This window comes from Pogona vitticeps, chromosome 2 (genome assembly GCF_051106095.1).
Source record: "Pogona vitticeps strain Pit_001003342236 chromosome 2, PviZW2.1, whole genome shotgun sequence".
NCBI classification, from domain to species: domain Eukaryota; kingdom Metazoa; phylum Chordata; class Lepidosauria; order Squamata; family Agamidae; genus Pogona; species Pogona vitticeps.
This window is the reverse complement of record NC_135784.1, coordinates 229,459,967-229,484,109: the sequence shown is the minus strand read 5'-3', so window position 1 is coordinate 229,484,109 and position 24,143 is coordinate 229,459,967. Positions and strand designations below refer to the sequence as shown.

At 40.2% G+C, this 24,143-nt stretch overlaps 1 protein-coding gene across 2 annotated transcripts in view; it reads right to left on the bottom strand.

Moving 5' to 3' along the window:
* The window catches only part of ERMP1 (endoplasmic reticulum metallopeptidase 1), a 39,654-nt gene that overhangs the window by 4,695 nt on the left and 10,816 nt on the right, over nucleotides 1–24,143 (bottom strand). Inside the window, exons 4-14 of one of the 2 annotated variants that reach the window (XM_020810381.3) lie at nucleotides 23,516–23,621; nucleotides 16,421–16,567; nucleotides 15,182–15,274; nucleotides 14,121–14,333; nucleotides 11,114–11,334; nucleotides 9,940–10,114; nucleotides 8,311–8,501; nucleotides 6,281–6,433; nucleotides 5,671–5,873; nucleotides 4,744–4,859; nucleotides 2,648–2,814 (exon numbers count right to left, since the gene is read on the bottom strand). In XM_020810381.3, coding sequence (XP_020666040.3) covers nucleotides 2,648–2,814; nucleotides 4,744–4,859; nucleotides 5,671–5,873; nucleotides 6,281–6,433; nucleotides 8,311–8,501; nucleotides 9,940–10,114; nucleotides 11,114–11,334; nucleotides 14,121–14,333; nucleotides 15,182–15,274; nucleotides 16,421–16,567; nucleotides 23,516–23,621 — 1,785 coding nt within the window. The remainder of the gene's footprint in view (nucleotides 1–2,647; nucleotides 2,815–4,743; nucleotides 4,860–5,670; nucleotides 5,874–6,280; nucleotides 6,434–8,310; nucleotides 8,502–9,939; nucleotides 10,115–11,113; nucleotides 11,335–14,120; nucleotides 14,334–15,181; nucleotides 15,275–16,420; nucleotides 16,568–23,515; nucleotides 23,622–24,143) is intronic. The other variant, XM_020810382.3, reaches the window with a different exon arrangement.

The following is a 24,143-nucleotide window of genomic DNA, read 5'->3' as shown; positions in this document are numbered from 1 at the left end:
GAAATGCTATTGATTTCTCCTTTTCTCTTGTTATTGTTGTTTTATACCAGAGATAGAGAACCTGATGCCATCCAGGTTTTACACCACAACAGTTCCAGGAAGCATGGCCAAGGCTCAATAGATAAGTGGGTTGCAGTCCAAAACACCCAAAGGGCAAAAATGGTCTACCCTTGACTATATAGCTGATCTAGTGGATGCTAGTACTCAAGAGAACTGAGAACCACACTAGAACAGGGTGGGCTGTAAATTATAACACCCTAACATCCCCGCAGAAGGACAGTGGAAAGAAAAGTACAGACTGCTTCATTATCTCAGCCAGGCAGGCTCCATCTCAATTTTTGGGTAACGTAATGGCCGCCTTGGAAAACCAGTGTGGTGTTGTGGGGAGAGTGTCAAATTAGAAGTCACCAGACCTGGGTTCAAATCCTTGCTGGGCCACAGCAATCAATGGGGGCTGGCCTTGGTAAACCACTCCTTGAACCAATCACATACTTCAAAATCCTATAAAGACCATCAATATTAAGTTGGAAGTGATTCAAAAAGACATGACAACAAATTTATCCTCAGACATTATGCTACTTAAATGAATGTTAACAGCTGGCAAGTGTTCTAAGATTAAGGGCAAGAAACATGGGTCCTTGTTGGGATAAATGCGGCATATAAATAAAACTAATAATAATGATAATAATAAAATGTGCAATTCAAAATACTGGCTTTTGAATCAACATTTGTCCAGACTATGCTTTACAAGTAAGTTCAAGACATAGAAGAAAACAGGCAATGATTGTAGAAGCAGATATGGCACAGATCAAAGTTATGACAAAAAGCATTTAGCATATGCTATAACTGATTAGGGACATATATTGGATATGGTCTAAATATGCAGCAAGAAAGTGTAGACTTGCACTCTCATACTTATTTTAGAACTGTTTGGAGTTCTCATGCATAAAAACAGATGCATACCAGATGTGCATTTTTGAATTCTTGCTGATAGGTAAAGAAAGAGATTGAATTACATATAATGGGAAAATGCATAAGAAAAGCATTTTCTTATTACTGAATATCTCAAGAAACTTATCTGAAAATTTCCAGATCTGAGTCAAATATGCCTAGAGAAGTTGTGTAAGTACAAGCAGAAAATCACCCTTGCAGAAAAGGCAGAAATTGAGATTTTACCACAAGGACCAGAGCAGAAATGATGTCCCTGATTTCCTCTTATGTTGAGAAGACTGAGGCTGCAGTCACACCAGCAAAATATTTTTGAGTTACTCCTCATGAATTTTGACCCTTTTTGGGGGATTCAGACAACACAAGGCCATTATCAATTCTTCTGTTCCCCCGTGTGCTGTCTCCACATCAAATTCAGTCAGCTGGGAGGTTACTAATATATCTGTTCCATGTTTCATTGCACAGTACAACCAACATCTCATTGAATGTGTACTCCAAAACAGATTCATTTCCTATGCATCTGGCATGTGGTCCCACCTCCCTCATCCGCTTTCGTTCAACTCCCTTAATTTGTTTAAAATTAATTTTCAAACAGGAATGTCAGTGCATTGGTATACTTCTGTAAAGTATGGAGCATCAGTTCCCCCACTGTGTTTTGACCACCACTGCATTGGACTGTGGATTCTCCTCTACAGAGGGTAACGAAGCATGGAAATAGGAAAAAAATGGCCCAGATCAGTACATCGTCAGCAAGGGCGTTTTGCTGACATAGCGATGTACCAATGTCATTTTTTTTTAATGGGAACGGGGTAGAGAAACAAGGCACAAGAAAAGGAAAGGGACATGCCTCGCTCGAGGGGTGCAGATGAACATACCACATCTAATTCACCCCCCAAAAGTGAAATGGTTAACATACATTCTTTTTGAGCAGGAACAATTGTACTGCAACGGTACAGTTTAAAATTGTTTACATTTAATTTGATTTGATTTATATATTTGTTGACTGTTACTGTTTTTATGCTGCAAACTGCCTTGGGAAGCCTGGGCAACTGAGAATCTGAACGAATAAGATAAACAAGCAGACAAACAAACCCCTCTTTCTGACAAGGAAATAAACAAGAACAGCATTTGTGGCAAAGCTCCTCTCTTGCATGGCAACCAACTTGACAAATTAACAGGCCGCTTACAGGGCAAGCCTGTTCAGTTCTATTCAGAATTATGTCCCACTGAATTCAATGTAGCCTGTCATATTCAAGATTCCACTGCAGGTGTGTTTTTCCATGACGTGTGGGACTTCAAGGATATGGTTTGTTTTTAAGGGACAGCACAACCAGGAAGAATTTTTAGCTTTGAAAATGTGTGAAAAGCCCCACAACCCTATATTGTCACCATATGACAAAGTCTTACACACAACGTAATGGCAGCAGAGTGAAAATCCCTGTGAACACAGTTGTGTAACATTAAGCCTGCACAACCTCTTGTGCAGCAAAATCAGTACTGGGTATCACCCTTGTGCTAAGTCTTGAAATGGCATAACTGCTAATGCCTTATGTTAGCCCAGGCCTTGTGCCAGCACAATGACTTCACAGGATACAGGCCAAATAATTATCAACCAATTCCACTGATCACTCTGTTCTCAAACGATAAACCATTTCAACATTTCAAGAAACAGATTTCAGGGTTTATGATGCAGTCTCACCTTCAGCTCTATCCAGAAGTGCCATGGTAAGGCTTTGAGCCCATGTGAATAATATACAAAGTAATCCCCATCTATGGCATTCACAACAGGTGTTCCATGTCCCAGTGACCATTTGGAGAGTGTTGCACCTGGATGAGGTCGAAGGTATAGCGACATATGGCTTGGACCTGTAGCACCAAGCAGACAAGGATTCCTACATTAATGTTGAACTTTCAGAAATAAGAAGCCTTTGAGGGCCGCCATATATTTATTTTCAGCTGGAAACCTTCTCATGCCCCAGATGTCCATTTAAATCTTTTCACAATGTCCGTTACTCACTAAAAAGGAGACCAAGAGTGCAACCCTGTACATTTCTCCTCAAAATTAGAACTCAAAATTGCTCTCATAGACCTCCATCCCAGCTCAGTGTGTACAAGAACGTAGCCAAAGATTTCAGAATGGAAACAACCAAATCTACATCCTATAAACTGACTCATTTGTTTATACCAGTGGCTTAGGTAACCCAGGGGTCCTTGGACTGTAACTCACAGACTCCAGCCAGCACAGCTGGTGGTAAAGGCTTCTGGGAACTGCAGTCCAGGAACATCTGGGTTACCAAAAGCTGGAAACCACTAAGTTATACCAAAGAAAACTAGAAGAGGTGACTACTTCAACACTTCTGCTGGGAAAACAGCTGCGTTTGGATCTACCTTACTTTTAACTTATTCAGAAAATCCACTGTGAGCTTAATTTTTTTACCCCATATTTTACGCATGGTATTGTAAATTTAAATTGTAATTCCAATAGGAGGGGTTATGATACTAATTGGAATCACTCTAGAGATGCTGTATAAGTGCTGACAAATGATATAATAAATAATAAATAAATAATATATAATAAAAATGATTGTTTTGCAAGAAAACCTGGTTTTTCTACTAGGCAATTCTCTGCAGTGTCTTGAAAACTGTAATTTCCAGATTTCCTTGTCAAAAGTTGCAACCTCAATAAATCATTTGAAATAGGTTTAAGCTGAGAGTGCAGATAGTAAGTAGTTGACAGTGGAACCTGAACAGCAAAATAGTTCAACAGCAAAAGAATGTCATGCTGTTTAACTCTCTCTAGAAAGTACACTTTTATAAGAGTATAATCCTCCAGTTTATCTAGAAATGCTGCCTGTTGAGTTTGTCTGTTTGTTTCTGTTTCTTTCTGGATGTCATTTCTAGTCTTGTGACTGTATATCTACAGCCCTTTTCTTCCACCTGGAGGCCTTGAAAGCATATTACAACAGGTAGAGTAATGTGCTACACAGACAAGAAAGTCTTACAGTACCTGAAAAATTAACAGGTTTATTGCTGCAGAGCATTTAAGTCAACAGCCTATTCCAGAAACATTTTGTGTACATTTTCACTGCAGTTATGTTTATCTCCTGCAATCCAGGAACCTGGAGAGAATGACCCTGGATTTCCTCTACTGCACCTCTCAGTACCTTACGCAGCATTAGTAGATTCTGAATCATTTTCCATGCAAGACCCAGAACTAGAGATGGGATATTTGTATTCTTCTACATATTTATACTTGTCACCCCACCTCCTTGCTGGAGTGGTCAGCAGCACAAGGAGGTGGGGAAGTGCTGGCTGAGCTCCTTCTGCGACTGGTGTGGTGTAAATGACGACAGCTACATGCAGCACCCGCAAGTAGTAAATGGATTAGCTGGTTCTGGGAGGTGGGTCCAAAGTGCCTGGTCACCTCCCCAAGAGATGAACATGAATATCTCATCTCTACCCAGGACTCACCACAAGAGACACTACTCCTTCAATTGAAACCAGAAATAGCTAGGAGACAATGTCCAGTTTTCAGAAAGGATTGTTTCCACCGAAAACAAGGTTCACAGGGACAGTGGGCCTTGCATTACACATTTCCTGGGAATTTCTTCAGGCCCTTCATTTACTTCTGGCAGCAATGATGGGAGGCTACAGAAAAATAGATGAAGTGTGCATGTGTTCTGCAGACTAAATTTTGCCTACCCCTGTGTCAGGCATAGCATTGCCAGCAGTAAAAGCCAACGTATCCCACACTGAAAAGTCAGCATTCAAATAACCACAGCAGTCACAACTCACCTGATACTTCAAAAGTTAATCTTGTAGAATCCCAGGGCATTTGCTCTTTGGAGAGAAGCTGAAAGCGAACAGGTTGTTTGGGAGTAACTGCTGGTGCAGGAAGATACCAATTCTTTCTACAACAAAAGGATTGTACTTTTTTAAAAAAAAGAATCACGATGATGTTGTTCGAAAGCATGTAAAAAATGTGAGTAGATAAATAGGTACCACCATAGTGAGAAAGTAACGGTGTTCCATGTCTAGTCACGCTGGCCACGTGACCACGGAAACTGTCTACAGACACTGTACGGCTGGGAGACAGGGATGACCACCACACCCTAGAGTCGGACATGACTGGACTAAATGTCAAGGGGAACCTTTACCTATTTTAAAATACCTGAATTTACTGTTTCAGGCTATTTGTAGCAGTCAAAAAGGCTTTGTGCAATACAAATGGCCTTAGTAAGAGCCAGCCAAAACAATCAATAGTGACATGAATGACCCAGTGCCTGCCCCCGGTAAGTTTTACAGAACCATCCAGACAGTTTATGGGACCTGGGGCAGATACGATGTTGCCACTTCTGCTCCTGCAACCTACCAGGACTGATGTATATGTGTACGTGTGTTCTGCTGATTCTTACCTAGCACAAATGAAATCACAGTGGAAACTGAAAAAGAAACATATCAAAGGAACTGGAATCTAGTGAAATCTGGAAGATTCCCCCAGCCGTGGACTCAAGACATTAATTTCCCAGAGCCACTGACGTAACCCAGCAGAACTGCACCAGTGGATATTTTCATTCCACTAGTGTTATGTTGAATTTAGGCCACTGAATAGAGACAGCCTGCTTCAACTCCAACAGTCACCCATTTTCCAGGATGCTAGGGTTGAGGAAAAGGCACAGCAAGATTAAAGAAAGAGAACACTTCTGTATTAAGAGCACTAACCTGAATAAATAGTCCACAGGGAGGATCCAAGGTAAGCCACAGAGAGGCGATTCTTCCTCACATTTTGTTCTAATAGAGTCATTGAGTTCAGGTATGTGAGGAGTAACATGGTACATTCCACCATAATCAAGCCCATTAATCCATATTCCAGAATCACTTTTTTCCAAGTGCCCATCCAGGCTATGAAATCGTCTGCTTAAGTGCTGGGAAAAGTGTAAAAAAAATGACTTGAAAATGAAATTGATTTTGCTTCCAATTCAGCGGACATATTAAGACAATCCATTAATATTAAGTGTTCTCAACTAGACAGCTATTTTGCTATGTACAAATCTGTAATGTAATATTCTGGGAGCTGCAGTCCCGAAAAGTAACTTTTCTCAACTCTGAAAAGAACCGTACTAAATTAGAAAACAAATCAAAGAGAAATGTGTGGACCTTACAAAATACAACATAGCAGCAGCTCTGCTGACCACGCAAACCACCTGGTACATCAGAGTGGGCAACAGGAGAGGCAGAGCAACCAAGCCCTTCTTAAAGTTTGTGCTTTAAACCAGATGCCCAAAACAAAATATTATCTAATGTCTCAGCACCACAATTCTGAACTTCTTACCTGAAGAAACACTCTCTTAGGCCTTGGATTTGCAAAATCTGAACTGTAAGGGAAAAAGATTCCGCCACAAACAAGGATGAAGGTGATTGCAGAAATGGTGGTTAAAGTTATTGTTGTCATTGTTGTGCTTCTGGCAAGGTAGACAAACTTAAGCTAAGGAACAGGAAACAAGGAGCAATGATAAGAATATTCCATTTACAGAAACACATACAGAAACATCTGGTACACTTGTATGCTCGTTTTCAAAAAGGTAGCTTCAGTTTACATTTGAATAAATGCAAGGTTTGCTGTGCCACACATGTGCCCACCCTAAAGTATTTTTCTTTCTTTTAAAAAGGTTTCTAAAATACCTATATATTCTGAAAAGGCCACCTCATGTTATCTACGACCCAATTGGGGGGGAGAGATACAACTCAAGGGAGGGCCCAGGGGTGGTAGGAGGTGAAACACTGGCAAATCTGCCCTCTATGCCTTTTAAAGGGCATGACAGGACTTCTTAGATAAAAAAAAGGCTTTAAAAAAAAATTTAATATTGAATGTGCGGGAGCTGGAGCCCCCTGGGATGTTGGGGGATGCATTTCAACCTCGCTCCTGCTGGAATTACAGCTATGCTCCAAGGATGTGTTTTTCCTAACACTGGTCTGTGGATTTTCCCAGGGCGACTTGAAGTCCTAATTGACCCAGAGAGATCTGAATGTGGACTGTTCACATTGGAGTTGTGTAAGATCTGGACTGAGAGGGGGAGCACAATGTCTGCTACTGAACTCACAAGGTGGCATTCTCAGGACTTCAGCTTCTGTGAATATTAAAAGAAGAACTTGGGAAAGACATCTGGGTGGCAAGAGAGCTCCATGTAGAGTTTCTGCAGAACTCTCCACCATTCCTCAAAACTAAAAGTGGAATAAACTATGTCATCCTATCTTTCTTTTGTGTACTTGCACAATTCATCTGATGCCTTCCCAACATATTGAACTACAACTTCCATCAACCCTTCACCAGCCCTGTATTCTTTTTTTTAAATTGATTATATATTTGTGCAATTCTGATCTAGTGAAGTGGAAACACTGGGGTGGATTAGTGGTTATTACTCCACCTGAAAGTGTAGGTGCAGGCTTTCCATTGACACAGAACTCACAGAGCAGACTAACGTGCTGGGAGAAATCAAAGAGGCACATTTTCTAGCTACCCTGAGAACTGACTAGACCGGTCTTGTGTAACTCAGGTTTGTTTCATAAGAACCGAGTGAAGTTGGCTAGATTAGAAATCAGGCATTCTCAGGAGAAATAAGTGGAAGCTGGGCCAGTTTGTCGCTGTTTGTATAAAAGGAAGCTAGCAACCATCCTCAAGCTGTGTGCCACAGGTTCAACATTTTAAAAACTGAGATATACAGAATTATTCTATGATGGAGTAGCACAAATAACCACTAATGATGAAATGGTACATTTTTACTAAAGCAAACATTTTTAGCAGCAAAAATGATCTCTTTTTTTTCCTAACTGGCCTTCAGCATTTCAGAAAGCAAGCAGCACCTTCATAATGTCACAAAAAAGGGCCATGAAAAGAAAACTAGAATTGGAGCCGAACATTAGCACAGATGGTTCTGGGTTCACATCACTCCTCCAGAGCATGCCTTACTAATCATAGCATTCAGTGGTGGCGATGGGAAATCACCTTGTTGGCTGTTTGCAGGTAAAGTTGGGAAGACCTTCCAGACCAACTGTATCAGAGTTTATTTAAAAATAAGGGCATTCCAAAGAGGCAGAACCTAGGATATGCAAGCAATCGTGATGGAGGGGGAAAGAGGAGCAGACGAGCCTGCATACGTGTCCCTGTCCTACCCACTGTGCAGAACAAACACAGCAAAATGCACAAGGTAAAAAAAGGACTGTGAGTGACAACACTCATTCTCAGGCCACAACACTCCCTCGTGGCAAACAATGGCACTTGCTAAACATACTGTTTAAAAGTTATTAAGTCAGCTTAATTTGCAGATTACAAAGTTTTGTATGTTTCAGAAACAGTGTTCTTACCAAATATGAAGACAGAAGTATACAAACTAAAACAATAAAAGCTGCCATTACTATGTCAGGTGGAATTTCTGAACCACTGCGTCCCATGATGGGAACGAACATTTCAAATATAATCCAGTTGAGGTATAGCAAATAGAGGTGTGGAATAAACATTCCTAGGAGGTATATTGAAATGAATTTCATTGTGGCACCTAAAAGACAGAGACAGGGAAAGAGAGACGGAGAAATAAGCAGCCTTCATTGCACAAATGATACATTTTGGTAACACTATAACACCAGTAATATTATCTGATAGATCTGCAAGAGCGCACAAGGGCCTCTAGCTATAATTTCGGGAGAGGTATCATAGCACTAGATAAAGAACAGGTAGATTTCCTGGCAGTGGAACTACCGTAGCAATTTTAGAATTGTTTTCAGTTTTTAAAAAATACCTATTCATGCAAGCAAGTAGCTGGACAGCTCAGGGAAAGGGAAAGCAAGTGGAGGAAAAGAGAGTGAGGAGACGGAAAAACTAAATGGGCACCAAATGAAGCAAAAGGGAGGCCAGCAAGAAAGAAAAGGAGTATGAAAGGGAAAGGGGGGAAAAAGAGAAATAGACTAGGATGGAGACAAGAGGGTTTCCAGCATTTGCAGCACTTGTGGTTCTATTGATATTTTGAGTAGAATCATAGAAATGTGAAGTTGGAAGAGGCCTACAAGGCCATCAAGTCCAACCCCCTTCTCAGTGCACGAATACCATCAAAGCATACCTGCCAGGTGATTATCTACGTTTTTCTTGAATGCCTCCAGTGTTGGAGCACTCACTAACTCCCGGGGTAACTGGTTCCACTGTTATACAGCTCTAACAATTAGGAAGTTTTTCCTGATATTCAGCCAAAATCTGGCTTCCTTTAACTTGACCCACTGTTGTGTGTCCTGCACTCTGGGATGATCGAGAACATATCTTGCCCCTCCTCTGTATGACAGCCTTTCAAATATTTGAAAAGTGCTATCATATCACCCCTCAGTCTTCTTTTCTCAAGGCTAAACATGCCCAATTCTTTCAGTCCCCTGATCATCCTTGTTGCCCTCCTCTTAAACTTATTCCAATTTGTTAGCATCCTTCTTGAAGTGTGGTGTCCAGAACGGGACACAATACTCGAGGTGAGGCCTAACCAGTGCTGAATAGAGGGGGAATAGCACGTCATGGGATTTGGAAACTACTGTATGCTTCTATTAATGCAGCCTAAAATAGTATTTGCCTTTTTTGTAGCCAGATCACACTGTTGGCTCATATTTAGCTTGTGATCTATAATTCCAAGATCCTTCTCGCTCGTAGTTTTGTTGAGCCAGGTATCCCCCATCTTATAATTGTGCAATTGGTTTCTTTTTCCAAGGTGCAGTACTCTGCACTTATTCCTGTTGAATTTCATTCTGTTGTTTTCGGCCCAGTGCTCCATCCTATCAAGGTCATTTTGAATTTTGTGTCTGTCTTCTGGGGCACTAGCTATTTTGCCCAATTTTGTATCATCTGCAAATCTGACAAGCATTCCCTGCACTCCCTCATCCAAGTCATTAACAAAAATATTGAAGAGCATGCATGCATGCACACACACACACACAACAACCCAATGTTCTTCAGAAACATACCTTTTTCTTTCAATTCCTTATAGGTGAATAATTTTGTGAGCAGTGGAAATGCTACCCATATTGCACTGATAAATGCTGAGGAAACTCCTAGGTAAGTAAGTAAAGCCAATGTGATTGACCAGAAAACCAATGGTACATCAAAGAAGACCTCTCCAAGGAACTGCTGGTTTGCATGCTGAGAAAATCAAAACAAAATATAATCCATTTGTTTTCAAGGGTAGACTGCGAAGTCAATCTCATGCATATCTACTGAAAGGAAATTCCACTGTGTTCAAAAGCATTTACTGTTATGCAAGTATATACAGTAGTGGTGCTTCAGCCATGTTACATGCTCCTTCCTCCCTCCCTCCCTTCCTTCCATCCTTCCTCTCTCCCTCCCTTCGATTTTTCTGGGGACTCCAAGCACACCAATTTACAGTGGCAATGTTAGAGCAAATTAATTTTAAACTAGCTCAAGGCTATACTGAATGGGCTTAAGTTGCAGAAGGTTTTGCATGGATTTTAGAAGAAATATCTCAACAAATCAAACGAAGAATCAAAGGCCAGTTTGCTGCAATTCAAATTGCTATTAAAACCTTTCATTTAAAAAAATGTATCTCTGCTGTTGGCATTTTTAACAAAATGGTATTTTGAAGCTCATACATTGATAACAGCTTCCCTGTGGTTTCTGTCACTCCAACATCTCTCCCTCAAAACAGGAAGCAGGCCAGCCAGTCTGGATTTTTTTAGGCAATCCCAATCAGCTCGGTGGATGCAAGTATGTAAAGGGAATGCAAAAGAAAACCTGCCCCTCATCTTTGTCTGCTGAACAAATGAAGCACAGAAAAGCTCTCATGGACATACAACTATGACTTCTGCATCGCTAAACAACTTAGGACGGAAGCCATTGCTCAATGGTGCTTCATGCTGTGCTTGCATAAGACCCTAGATTTAATTACCAGTATGTTAAATTAAAAGCATCAGGTAACAAGCAATAGGACAGATCCCAGAAAAAAAAAACTGGCCATCATTAAACAACACTAGGCTAAGCAGACTAAAAGGCTAACTTAGTTTAAGACTTCCGATTTTTACAATGGTACCTTGAGGCAGCCTCACATATTTACAATGAGAAATGGGGAGAAAAACTTAAATACAGTGAAAAGTGTTAAACATAATTAAGGATAAGAGCACTTACTTTATAATAGAATGTCTTGGCTAACGTATGTACAAAAATCAGTTTGGCCAATGCTGCAGTTCCATACAGAAAGATGGACACATAGAAATGAGTATACCAGGAAAGGGAGCGACCAATGAGAGAAATAAACGTTGCCACAATAAGGATGCCAACCAATGTGGCAAACCAACTGAGGACCGTGAAGCCAAAGGCGATGGCCAGTTCCTTCAGATAAATGACTGCTGAAAGAGGGGGGGGGGGGAAAGCACATTAAAAGTTCAGTTTAGCATACTTCTATTAAAATTCTTGTAGCTGAAGCTAGTAATGAGACAGGAGTACAAATGAACAATGTGTCTAAGAAAAACAAAATTCCTCTTTCCAGGACTGAGTTCTACCTTTCCAGGACTGGGGTGTGTGCCATGCCTCACCTTCCAGCTATGTATACCCACATATTTTAAATTGTCATAAAGGCACAAGAAATGTGTGTTGGGGGAGGGTTAATACTTTCAGTGTGTACATTTTATAAATTATTTAAATAACCATTTGCATACTGATGACATCGACTGTATTCTTACACCCCATTAAATTAAATAATGTTCTTAAATGCAGCTGAACTAAGAGCTTAAAACACATGACTAAGAGTACATTTGCACAACTTTTTCTAGTGTGTCAGCATCCCTTTGAAGACATGCAAGCACTATCAGAGATGCACTGCATTCATCTAAACTGGATTTCTGCAGTGAGTTCTAAAGTGGTCTGTTTTGTTTTTGTTTCGGAAAGGATGGTTGTTCAGAATGTTGCCAAGCTGCTGGTGGATGACATAGAAGACGGGACTCTTTTAATCTGCATTAGTTTAAGTGTGGAAGGTCTCTTGAATCATTCTGACAGGTAAATTATTCTGCAGAGGTTTTGCTCTGCCCGCTACTTCTGGGCTACCTCAAAGTTTACTTCTTACACATTCTGTTTTCATTCCTATACAAGTATCAAAATCAAATATCTTGATTTCATTTACATAAGGCATTACAATTTCACTCAAACTTGTATCACAGTAGTTCTGCTAGTAGTGACACAACTCTTGTAATTTTTCTGCTAGTGAAACACCACTTATAGCCCATCCAAACACTGCATCTGCTCTCTAGCAGCACAAGGCCAGGACAAGGAGGCTTCAGCACAGAAGCCAAGAAGTACATGTGCTGGGACATTAAAAGCAAAGTATGAGCCTCTTCAAGCATTCCAACAATATATAGGACAAGCAATGTCCAACTGATATCACAATGACTGCAGCATCTCTCAAGCAGACCCACTGTTCTTGTAGTCTTATGATACGGCTGGGAATGCAGAAGCACATTTTGCGAATTTCCAAAGTCCCATTTTTTAAAAAAAAAGAATGTTCCAAAGTACATTAAGTACCATTTCAAGGCAAAACATTGTATCTACTTGCTTGGAAATACTGGTGGCCTATGGTCTGAGGAAGGTACTGAGTGACAGAGTGTGACAGAGTGTGTGTGGGTTCCAGAAAGACCAGCACCTCAGACCTGAGAAGAAGATGGAGAAATCGCAAGGGAAGATGGGATAGGGTACCTAATACAGAGCTTCAAAAGAAGATGCAAGCTGAAGATAGAAACAGTTTCGTTATTAATAGAGACTGCTGTGTGTTACCTTTTGTCTTATATTCTATGTCTTATGTCTCATCAATTAATGTTACATGAATAATGCTTAACCCAAAATTATTGGTGTATGGTCTTCTTGTCAGTACAGTCGTGCTGCGCTTAACGATTACCTGTATAATGACGAATCCGCTTCACGACGATGTTTTTGCAATTGCAATTGCAATCGCAAAACAATGTTTTAATGGGGGTTTTTTTGCTTTGCAATGATCGGTTCCCTGCTTCAGGAACCGATTCTTCACATTACAGCTGATTGTCGGGTTTTCAAAATGGCAGCCGGCTGCTCAAAATGGCTCCTTGCTGTGTTTTTGGACAGATTCCTCACTTTACAGGCAGCGAAAATGGCCACCCCTATGGAGAATCTTCGCTGGACGGTGAGTTATTCAGCCCATTGGAACGCACTGAATAGTTTTCAATGCGTTTCAATTGGCTTTTTAATTTCGCTTTACGTTTTCGCTCTACAGCAATTTCACTGGAACAAATTAACGTTGTTAAGCGAGGCACCACTGTAGTCTGGATGGGCTCTCTCTCTCTCTTCTCTCATGGTCCCTCTCCCCAGGATATAAAAAACAGTAACCCATTTGGGGTAACAGTACTCACCCCGACACCTTCATGGTGAGGTGCACTCCCATGTGAGACCACAGGTCTCCTTCCCTAGAAGCAACCCCCAGTGAAAACAATGGGACTTGATTTCTAACACATATACTTAGTATCCCAAAGAACTGACCAATGACTTCAGGTGCCTGGCTAGAAAAGACACTTTTAAAGATGTGTGTAACTGAAGATGTGTCATCTTCCATATATATTATCTCTTGTTCCCTTTAACCACATAACTAAGGATACTAACTTCAAGTGTTAGAGATAATATAGTATAAGTATTATAAGCTCTTACGTTCACATGTGGCCAGTTTATTCAGCAGTAAATAACTTCTTGGCTAGCATATTCACAGAGATAAAGTGCATTATTAATTTTTTAAAGTATTTTGTTCCCAGTGCTAGGACTCCTCCCGCAGGGCTTCAAGGCAGCCATGATGCAATGCAAGCAACTGCACTGGGCTCAGAAAATTAACACAACAAAGTAAAACAGTCAATTCGTGAGATTCTTTGAATGTCAGCTCAAGTGTCCTGGTCTCCTTCATTTAGCTACCGCCAAACACTGTGTTCTCTCTTCAGTTCTTTCTCCCTATTTTTCCATAGTTTAAAACAAAACAGTGACTTCTCTATAGGCTGTAAAGATGTGCACCAGCAAAAAAAAGCCATAGTCTGGATTGCCCAAGAGTCTTTTCTACCAATGCACGAATATAGGATGCACCCCAATTTAAACTGCTTTACCACACAGCTGTATATGGAAATGGACTTACCTTTTTTACTTGGCTGCAATGTTTTTCTTCCTAGATACAAAACAGCAACTGCTGTGATGACATAATTCATAATGGTACCAACACGAGCTGGGTAAGCCAGAACGAACACGCCAAAGACATCAAAGAAGACAACATTTCCATGTTGATATTCATGAGATCTGGCCAGTTTATCTGACTTTGCTAGGTATTTCAGCACACCTAAAATGTTATCACCTTTGGGAAAATATAAACATATATTTAGCATCTGTCTTTTCCCCAGTCTTTTCATGCATTATTCTTAAAAACTGATGAAACTGCAAAATGGCTGGTTGGAAATTTGGATTTTTTTTTTGTCAAACAAAAATTACAAAGGTAACAAAATAATAAGTGGACCTAGTGTCTATATTCTTTATATTGCAAAATTATTACAAAATAAAATCTTACAGACTAAAAATCTGTTACCTCTAAAATAACTATAGAAAACTAAAATGTTAAAGAAAAATAATGATGTATTTTTACATCACTCCCAGGGCAAGAATGACAGACACACAGATATGTGCTGTCAAGTCAGAACCCACTTATAGTGACCCCAATTGGGCTTTCAAGGTAAGTGAGATATTTAAGGAGTAGCTTTACCAATTCCACCTCCCCCAGTGAGTTTCCATGACCAAGTGGGGACTCAAACCATCACTTTCCAGAGTCCTAGTCCATAACTATCCACTACAACACACTGCAGTGTCAAAGAGTGATAATGAAGACAGAAAAGCCTTCATCATTAGAAAACTGGACTGAAGTATAAACTATCAGGATGTCAAATCTATGAAATGTGCAAACATTAACATTAAGGAAATTTTACCCAGCCCACATAAAATTAATTAGTTTTGCCACACCCACATGAAAAAAACATAGTGCTAATTAATTTGACTTTTCCGTGGTGTCTGGATTTCTTTCCATGACTGTTATCTTCTTAACAATGTCACACAATTAAGATATAGTGTTGTGGTTTTGAGTGCCCATAACAACCAGCAGGAAAAGTATAATTTGAGGCTTAACTTGTTGTTAAAGAAATTCTGAATACCAACCTGCCCTCTGAATAGAATCTGTCAGAATTCGGTCCGCTGTATCATATTTTGTATGATAGATGTAACCATTTTCAATGAAAGCTAAGTCTATACCTGTCAATACAATTAAATTATGTTATACAATTACAATTATTCAATATGTCATTCATTAAATAAATTTAGTTTTAAACAATGTTAATGATAAGATTAAATATTATTTATGACACATTCACCTACTAAATAGCCCCACCTGGATACCAGCCCTCAGCATTATAAGCTTTGGCCATGGGCACCCCTGTCACACTGTTTCTTGCCCACCTCTGCCATGCTAGTTTGGGTGCAGAGATCCTGCCTCGTGTTAAGCCAGAATTCCTCATTACACCTACTGAAGGAATGTCATGGGTTTTAAAGGTCTTAACCTTTAATGTTAATTAACAAACCAGGAAAGTAAGTCTTCTTCATGCATGCTTTCCTCATAGTTAAGATCTAACCAGGGGGCCCTTTTGAAAGAGCCATCCCTTACGGAGATAAGAGGGAGGGCTTGTAGAAAAAGGGCCTTTTCGGCAGCTGCCCCCAGAGTATGGAATGCCCTCCCGACTGAGATTTGTCTGGCGCTGACGCTGATGACATTTCGGCACCAGGTCAAAACCTTCCTGTTCCAGAAGGCTTTTAATTGAAATAATATCAGCTGTGGGTCTGATGGCAATTTTTAGCGTATATATTTTTAATTGCATTTTAATTATTTTGCCCTTTTATTTTGCCCTTTTATTCTGAATATTCTATCCTTATGAGAGAAATCAAGCACTCCTTTATTTCAGACAATTAAAGAGTACTATGGTGGAACATGAAACTGTTTTCTGTTTTGTAATTTGCATATTATTTTGGCAGATGTTAATAACTTATACTGAACTCTGAGCTTTCAATGGTAATCAGCATCATATAATCATAATGCATTATAATGATTTTGAAAGAGATGGCTCATATTAGAATATTTTAGCATGTATAGTGAAGTATAGTGGCATCTATAAACATAACAGATTTCACTGAGATCTTTTGCAAAGTTGCAATCGATTTTCTTAAATACGTACATGGAATAAAATATTTAGGCCACAGGTTTATATACATCAAGGGGTGACAGATGAAATTGGATAGAGATACAGGTAATAAACTTTCCAAGTGACAACAGGTACAGGCAACGAACTTCCAAAGTGTTGATCACATGGATATTTTGGCAAGCAGAGTAGTTAACGAACAACATACCTGGAACATTACCAAAGTCTCGGTAAATACGGAAATCTGTTTCTGCAGGAATAACACCACTCTGAAACACTTCTTGGGCCACAATACAACCAAAAGGGTGCTTAGCAGCAGAGATATATGCTTGCACCAACCAGGGGTTTTCAGGCCCTGCAATAATTAAGAGGAGGGGGGAAAATCATAAAACTACTTTACATTAGTTTTAGATATCTAATTTAGGGTTTCACCTATCCCAAAGACATTAGGTTGGCTATTAAACAGAGTTTGGAAATGTTCATTTTTGGGACATTATCCCCTCACAACTCTCCATTTCTTTTGTAACTCCTTGTATTTCCCAAAATCTGCTTTAAGAGAGCTTTAAGAGGGCCCTTGGGAAAAGCGTGGGAGTGGCACAGGAATCTTCATGGAAGCCTGCCCTAGATTGCAGCATCTTATGTCAACAGAAAGCGTGAGGGTTTTTTGTTTTGTAAAAGGACTTTGCTGGTTACAACCAATCAAACTGCATCGAAGCCAATGGTGAAACATGCCCATACAAGATGGAAAAGCTAATTTCAAAAGTTCTCCTTTTGCCCTGGTGCTGCATTTGGCTGTATCTATGCCAGAATAGCAAGTTGAGTTGAAATCATGATACTAATTAATTATACAGAGTAAAATTAAATAAACAAAGCAAGCAGTGATTAACATAAGCAGTTAAATCAATCTGAAATGACTGAACAGCAGAGTAAGTCAAAACAAAGTTCTTCTGAAACTTTAGAATAGCCATTGTCAATGGGGGGGGCATTTGAACCCTGAGGGTCCCTGACACATTTGAAAGGGGCAACAGACTGAAAAATGTGAGAAGGGGAGTTTCTATTCATCTGTTTATGTTCTGTTCTTGTTTGACAGGGGGTCCTGGAGCCTGAAAACAGATCCTAAAAGGGCTGTAGCCAAAGTAAGGTTGAGAATGTCTGCTTTAGAACACTTGTTCAGTTCTTTATAATTCAATACACTCAAATGTCTGCAAGAATAAGAACATTTTAATCTAGTACCTAAATGATAACAAAGTTGTCCCTGAGAAAGCTTTCTAGGGGAAAGCTAGGGTGCTGCAGAAGAAAGCCCCTCCCCTTGTTCTTCCAAAAAAGACATACTGTGATAAGTCAGAGATTACTTATCAGCAATGAATGTGGAGTAGAACTCGTTTCTCAAATGGTACATCTTCTTCCAATTGCCCCAAGTCAATAGCATATAATTAAAGAAAGTCTTAACCAAGAAAAACAGGCTTATGAGCTACATAGGACTAGATTCCTGTTAGACCTGTAACCATTATAAGGAGATTTTTCAGAGCAATGTGTACAACAAGCAATGTTAGAATGGTTTTCTTCATTTAAGTGTTAGCATTTTTCTAGACCCTAAAAAATCACAGTACAGGGCTTAAAATGTTCCTTTTTAAAAGTAATTCATTATGTTACCCACAATTATGGGTATGTGCTATCAATCTCCTTCCAAATTATGGAGAGCCTAACAAGGTTTTTAAGTTGTATAGAATCCTCAACCCTACCTGTACTATCCCAGGAAGTTCCATGGATAGTTTGCAACCAGGTCTCCTGAATCCTAGTCTGAGCCTCTACCCACTACACTACACTGGATCTCTAATGCTCTTTTACCCATCAGGAAGTTTAGAAAATAACCACTGCAATGTTGTAAAAGAAACTTGTGTTACTTGTTGCCACTTCTTGGACTGTCACTTAAAAAAAAAGTGCCTCCCAATGTTAAGCCACTGGCAAAACACTTGACGTTTTATATCAAAATGCCCCTAAAAGCTCCCTTTAAAAGTAAATCTGAAAGGTAACCAGAAAAACATTGTTCAGTATTGAAATAATTTGCCTTTGTTCCCTCATTTGGTTTCTTTTGAAAGATAATTTCATCAATAGTAAAATTTATGTGCTATCAAGTCAGTTCTGACTTAAAGTGACCCTTTCCATGGTTCTCTAGGTATTTTAGAGAAGTATTACATCAGACGTATGTACATGCGGGTAGCTCATTAACATTCATGATATTACAAACCCCGCCCTTCACCCACTTAGGATAACTCATTACAAATAACTGTGTTGATCCTGACTTGTTACTTCCAAACTGTGGACATGTTTGTATACAGTTCTTATTCAGAACAGATTTTAAAGCTGACATTTAGAGTTGTTTTTTGACTGGTTTTAAATGATATTGGCTTTTAAAATGTCTCTTGGTCTGCATTTTTAAAAGTATTTTTATCACTTTTGGAGCTTTTGTGGGGAGAAAAGCAATAAAACCTGTTTTTAAAAAATAACAGAGCAACACAGAATGGAAGGGTGATTCTGCCAGTGTTCTTGTTTATATACTTAAGTGGCTTATTTGGACCTTAGTTATGAACAAAGACTATGGGGCTGCTCTTAAATCTTGAGCTTCTCAAGCTATTCTTGAAGCACTAAAATCCTCCTAACTGTAGTTCTCCAAAGCAATGAAGAACTGAATGCACCTGCTCCACCATCAGGCTAAAATCATTCCTTGCCCCTCTCTTCTAAGCCATCTCAGGCTTTGGCTGCAGTTTCTCTTAGAGGGAGAGTCCGAGGAAGTGAAAACAGACACTCTATAAGACAACAGCTGCAGAATAATGTTATGGGACAAAACCTCAAACCAAACCACATCAATAAGTAGTATCCATCCTACAAAGACTTCTGCAGAAATTGGTTCCTTTCTCTTCTTTCTTTAAATATGATCTCATTAACACAGGCATTCTGTCTTGCTGATACAGCTATGGCCTCTGTGTGGTGTCTGCCCAGGTCACAAATATTAACGAGCTACCTGCACGTATCAATGAGAGTGCTGGAGAGACGGAGTCACCAGATATAAGAGTCTCTGCAGGAGGGGGAGAAAGAGGAGGATTTGTGAATTTGGAGTTTGGGGAGAAGAGAGAGAGGACTGGCGGTTCAGGGTGGATGAAGGAGGATGTTTTGTTAAGAGCTAATGACATTGATTGCACTTCTATTTGGTTCTTTTTTAAATGACACATTGCCTGGACCTCTATCATTAATAATATACAATGATGATGTAATCAACTGCTGGCAGTGACATAACACATGGCTTGTGCCTTTGTTTGGTGAAGCAACCAAGGGGCAGGCGGGAACATGACAATCTCTTAAACTTCAATTAATTAATTACTGTATAAGCAATCTTCTCCTCTGATGGAAAGCTGCCAGCCTTGTAATTCACATCATTCAGATGTATGGGTGTATTTGCAACACTCCTTGATAATTATTATTTTTTCACATGAGACTGCGCAATATATGTCCCAGTCTGATACACAGGCACTAAAACAAAGTATCTGCAACAATGAAAAGAGAATTTGAGCATTCCATGACTGTCACTCTCTGATTAAGTGGCATCACAACAATTACTGCCACAAAACCTATTGTCATTTTTGATTAAGGCTACCTGCACAACAAAGATCTGTCTGGGGGCAAAAAATAATGCCAAAACCTGTGCTTGGAAGTAACCAGTCACAATTCAATGCAGTCACCATTCAATGCGGTTACATAAAAATAGGTACTTGTATAACATGTGTAACTAAGCTATAATTCAGGCTATATTATGTAGCATGAAACAACAAAGTTATATTTTATAAGCAATGTTTTCCAATTACTTTTAAAAGTTACTTTTTAAAGGCATTTTAAATGGCATTTTGAAAATTTTTTAGAAGTTTTGTACCATTCTACAGGTGTTCTATTTTTTGCTGTTGCTGTTTTGCATTGGCAACATCTACACTGTTCCCTACTATATTCTGGAATAACGAAGGCAACAGAATGGAGCTCTTACAAAATAACCTACAACAAAATCTGCTGGCTGTGCAGTCTGGATAATCATACCTTGCTACTGATTTATATGAAGAGGTAGGACAAATGTGTTAGATAATTTTGGTCCTATATAGCTCAGTGGTTTAGGTATCTTGCTGTGGAGCCAGAAATTTTTGTTTCATTTTTGAACTTTTTATATTTCCAAGGTATAATATCAGAATTGGACACTAGAGGGAAGCAAGGGTGGAGGGAACCCTGTATTTTTCTGGTAATAAGTAAGGTACCCTGTTAATAACACAAAAAGGAATGAATGAAAAGTGGATGCTACCTTTATTAGACCACTAAAATATCACAAACAGAAACTACTGCAGAAGTCTTCATTGGGCTGGGCATTACAGAGTTGGGCAGGGGGTAATATGGAAGAAACAAACTTTTCAAAAATCATGGCTGGAGATAAGTGTGAAGACCTTCTGTTTAAAGTAAGTTCCAAAATGGGGGTTGCAAGACAAGTTCAGTTTTCACCTTTGAGGATGCAGATGAGACATCCTTCCCAATCTTATTAGACAAAAAGAGCTACCAGTCACTCAGACCCCTCCCACCACTACATGCAATGCCTTAACACAGCATAGAAAAACACCGTTCCTTCTTGGCTAGGAACAACGACACAGAGAAATGTGCAATTCCCATATCAGAAAATCTGGGGGGAAAATTAGTTCACATACAGGCAGGAAACCTGTTGAAACAGCTCCACACACATACAGGCCTGATGATGTAATCAACCACAGCCTTTCATCTTTTATTGCAAGTTTCCTTCCCCTTCCCAGAGTTCAAAGCTGTCTAGGCATCTCTTTTGACCTGGGGAAACCTTTCAGGGGAATGAAATTGGAGGGAGGGGGAGTCTTTAATGTCCACAAATTTCCACTGCCAGTCCTACAGTTCACGATGTCATTAATCTTACACATGTGGGGCTGCACCAACAGGATTCTGACCTAGGTAAGGCAATTGTAGCCAGATTTAAAGTATTACCTGGGGGTTGGAGTAAATTGTTGTTCTCAATTTGTAATCCTGTTTGGATGACATTAATGTTCTTGCTTTGTTATAGTCCTTCTTGAACCATTCATAATACCCTGAACAGCTGGCCAGAGTAATATCTACTAGAGATGGGGGCTTCGTGTTTCATATGAAGCACGAACCGCCACTGCCTAATTCCTTTCAATCAGGTTCCACTCTCCCTCCTGCCTCCCTGCCAGAGTGGTCAGCAGTCTGGGAAGGCAGGGATGGGCTGGTCAGGCTCCAGCACTGATAGGAGTGCCACCAATGCAGAAAGACCCCAGCTGCCTGTGGACTGAGTGGCTGGGGGTGGGACAAGAGGAATTAGGAACACCTGGGCAGTGGCACTGCATGCTTCGTACAAAGCACGAAGCCCCCATCTCTAATATATACAACCAACGTTCCCTCTCATTTTCTGTCCTGCTGTGTGGGAGCCTCACTGTGCGCGTGGAGGTGGGCAGGGCTTCATTTGAAATGGGCAGTAAACAAACCAGCTGCCGCCTGCCTGTGCACAGCCCCAATGAAGGTCTGGGCAAGCTTAGAGGGAATGTTGCCTACAAACAAACAAGGACATTTAATGCTGCCCATGCAGATCTGTGAACCAAAGACATCTTCTTCCTCCAATGTAGTATTTAGTGGCTGTAAGCAAAATTACTTGGGTTTTTCATGGAAAACATGGAAAAGGTAAGATGAATCCATTTGAACAGGAATGAGAACAGCTGATTTTGAAAGGTTCATGGTTCAATAAGTAATACTTTTTCCCTTTATTGTAGTGTCTCAATGTTTAAGTCTTACATCCAATTATTATTAATCATATGTCATCTAGTAATTTCTGACTTAGGGCAACCCTTTTCAGGGTTTTCTAGGCAGAGAGTTATCAGAAGTGGTTTACCCTTCCCTTCTTCTGGGAGCATCCTGGGACTGTGGAGCTTGCCCAAGGCTGCACAGGATGGCTCTTCTCGCAGGAGGCATCGTAGGGAATCACGGTGCCTCAAACTTCCAACCTTTGGTTCCGTCAAAAAAACACTGAGTGATCCAGCCAGTAACATTACCAGAGTGAAAACTTTAGCTACTGTAGCCACACTGAGATTATACAAGAGGTTATTCAATAAAGTTAGTGTTAAGATACCCACTTTGTACTGTCTCAGATAATGTGAAACCACTAATATGCAGGGCCTCAACCAATCATAATGAAGTATCAGATAAAAGCCTAAGGATTAAAATATAGTTTTTAATCTTTATACATTTTGTTGCCATAAGCTATTTAATGGATTTCAATGACTTTAAACTTTAGGCCCTACTGTCTGGAAATTGAGTCATGGTAACTGGAATTCTTTCTTGTTAGCTTGAAATGTTTCGCTACTCATCCAAGTAGCTTCTTCAGTCTGAGGAGAGTTGGTAGGAGATCCCTGATATATCCTCCAAGTGGTTTCACTTCTTCATGGTCTGAATAGGCTCATGGAGGATATATCAGGGGTCTCATACCAAATCTCCTCAGACTGAAGATGAGTAGCAAAACATTTCAACCTAACAAGAAAGAAGTCCAGTTGCCATGACTCAGCTTCTAGATAACCCCACCTGGATGACTGAGAATCTTTGCAGATCTATTCAGGCGCTACTGCTATTGGGTAGTTATGCCTGCAAACGACAAACTATGACTCACAGTAGCTTCTCTCTGGCAAATAATGAGATCTGTACTAGGTAAAGGTTCCCCTTGACATTTTAGTCAGTCGTGTTTGACTCTAGGGGGTGGTGCTCATCCCCGTTTCCAAGCCGTAGAGCCAGCGTTTGTCCGAAGACAGTTTCCATTGTCACGTGGCCAGCGTGGCTATACACGGAACGCCGTTACCTTCCCACTGAGCTGGTACCTATTTATCTACTCGCATTTACATGCTTTCGATCTGCTAGGTTGGCGAAGAGCTGGGACAAAGCAACTGGAGCTCACTCCGGTGCGTGGATTCGATCTTACGACTGCTGGTCTTCTGACCCTGCATCACACAAAGGCTTCTGCGGTTTAGCCCGCAGGCAAACTATGACTCACAATAGCTTCTCTCTGGCAAATAATGAGATCTGTACTATAAGAGTGCTAAAGATACATAATAATACACAGAGATCTTGTTATCAAGTAAGAAGATCTATCCTTATCTACAACATTCCATTCTAAAGTAGTGCTCAAATGGAATTTCACTTGTTAACCAAGAAAACCATAATTGGGATACGTGAGGTGTGTGAAGTGTCTTACCTGTTTGAAAAACAAGCTCTTTCCCTCCTACTCCAGCAGCCTCCAGATTAATAAATGCTCTAACTGATTTAGCCCAACGGTGTTGTGTAATGAAACCATGGCTAGCCTTGATGAGAAGCAAAGATAATAGATGTAAAAAACAACAGCACCTTTTAATGGGCATCTCATTACAAAATAAGCATTCTGGGATTGACTAAATAATATAGAGCACTACAGGGCTCACAACCTGAGATAACAGACTACATAATATAATGCAGAGGGTGAAGAGAATAATTTTGACTATGTTCAGTAAGTCTATCACAGAATGATTACAGAATGTAGAATGCAGCAACAACAAACTTGAGTCTGCGCTGTATCACTTCAGCCTTTCTGTTTCCCTCATATAAGGAGACTGGCAGTGGGTAGTCATCTATGATGTGTTAGACTCCCTATTAAAGCTGGGCAAGAATCACAGTTCAGTGGTTCGGATCAGTTCAGATCTGTGCCCACACAGGTGTTGCACAGGCGCAGCACATTCCCTCTCCTGCCTTCTCACCTCCCCAGCTCAACTGCCCACTCACTGTTCGTAGCACTCGCGTCCCTCCTCCACATCCTCCGTCACTTGCCTATTCAGAGAAGGAGAAGGGGC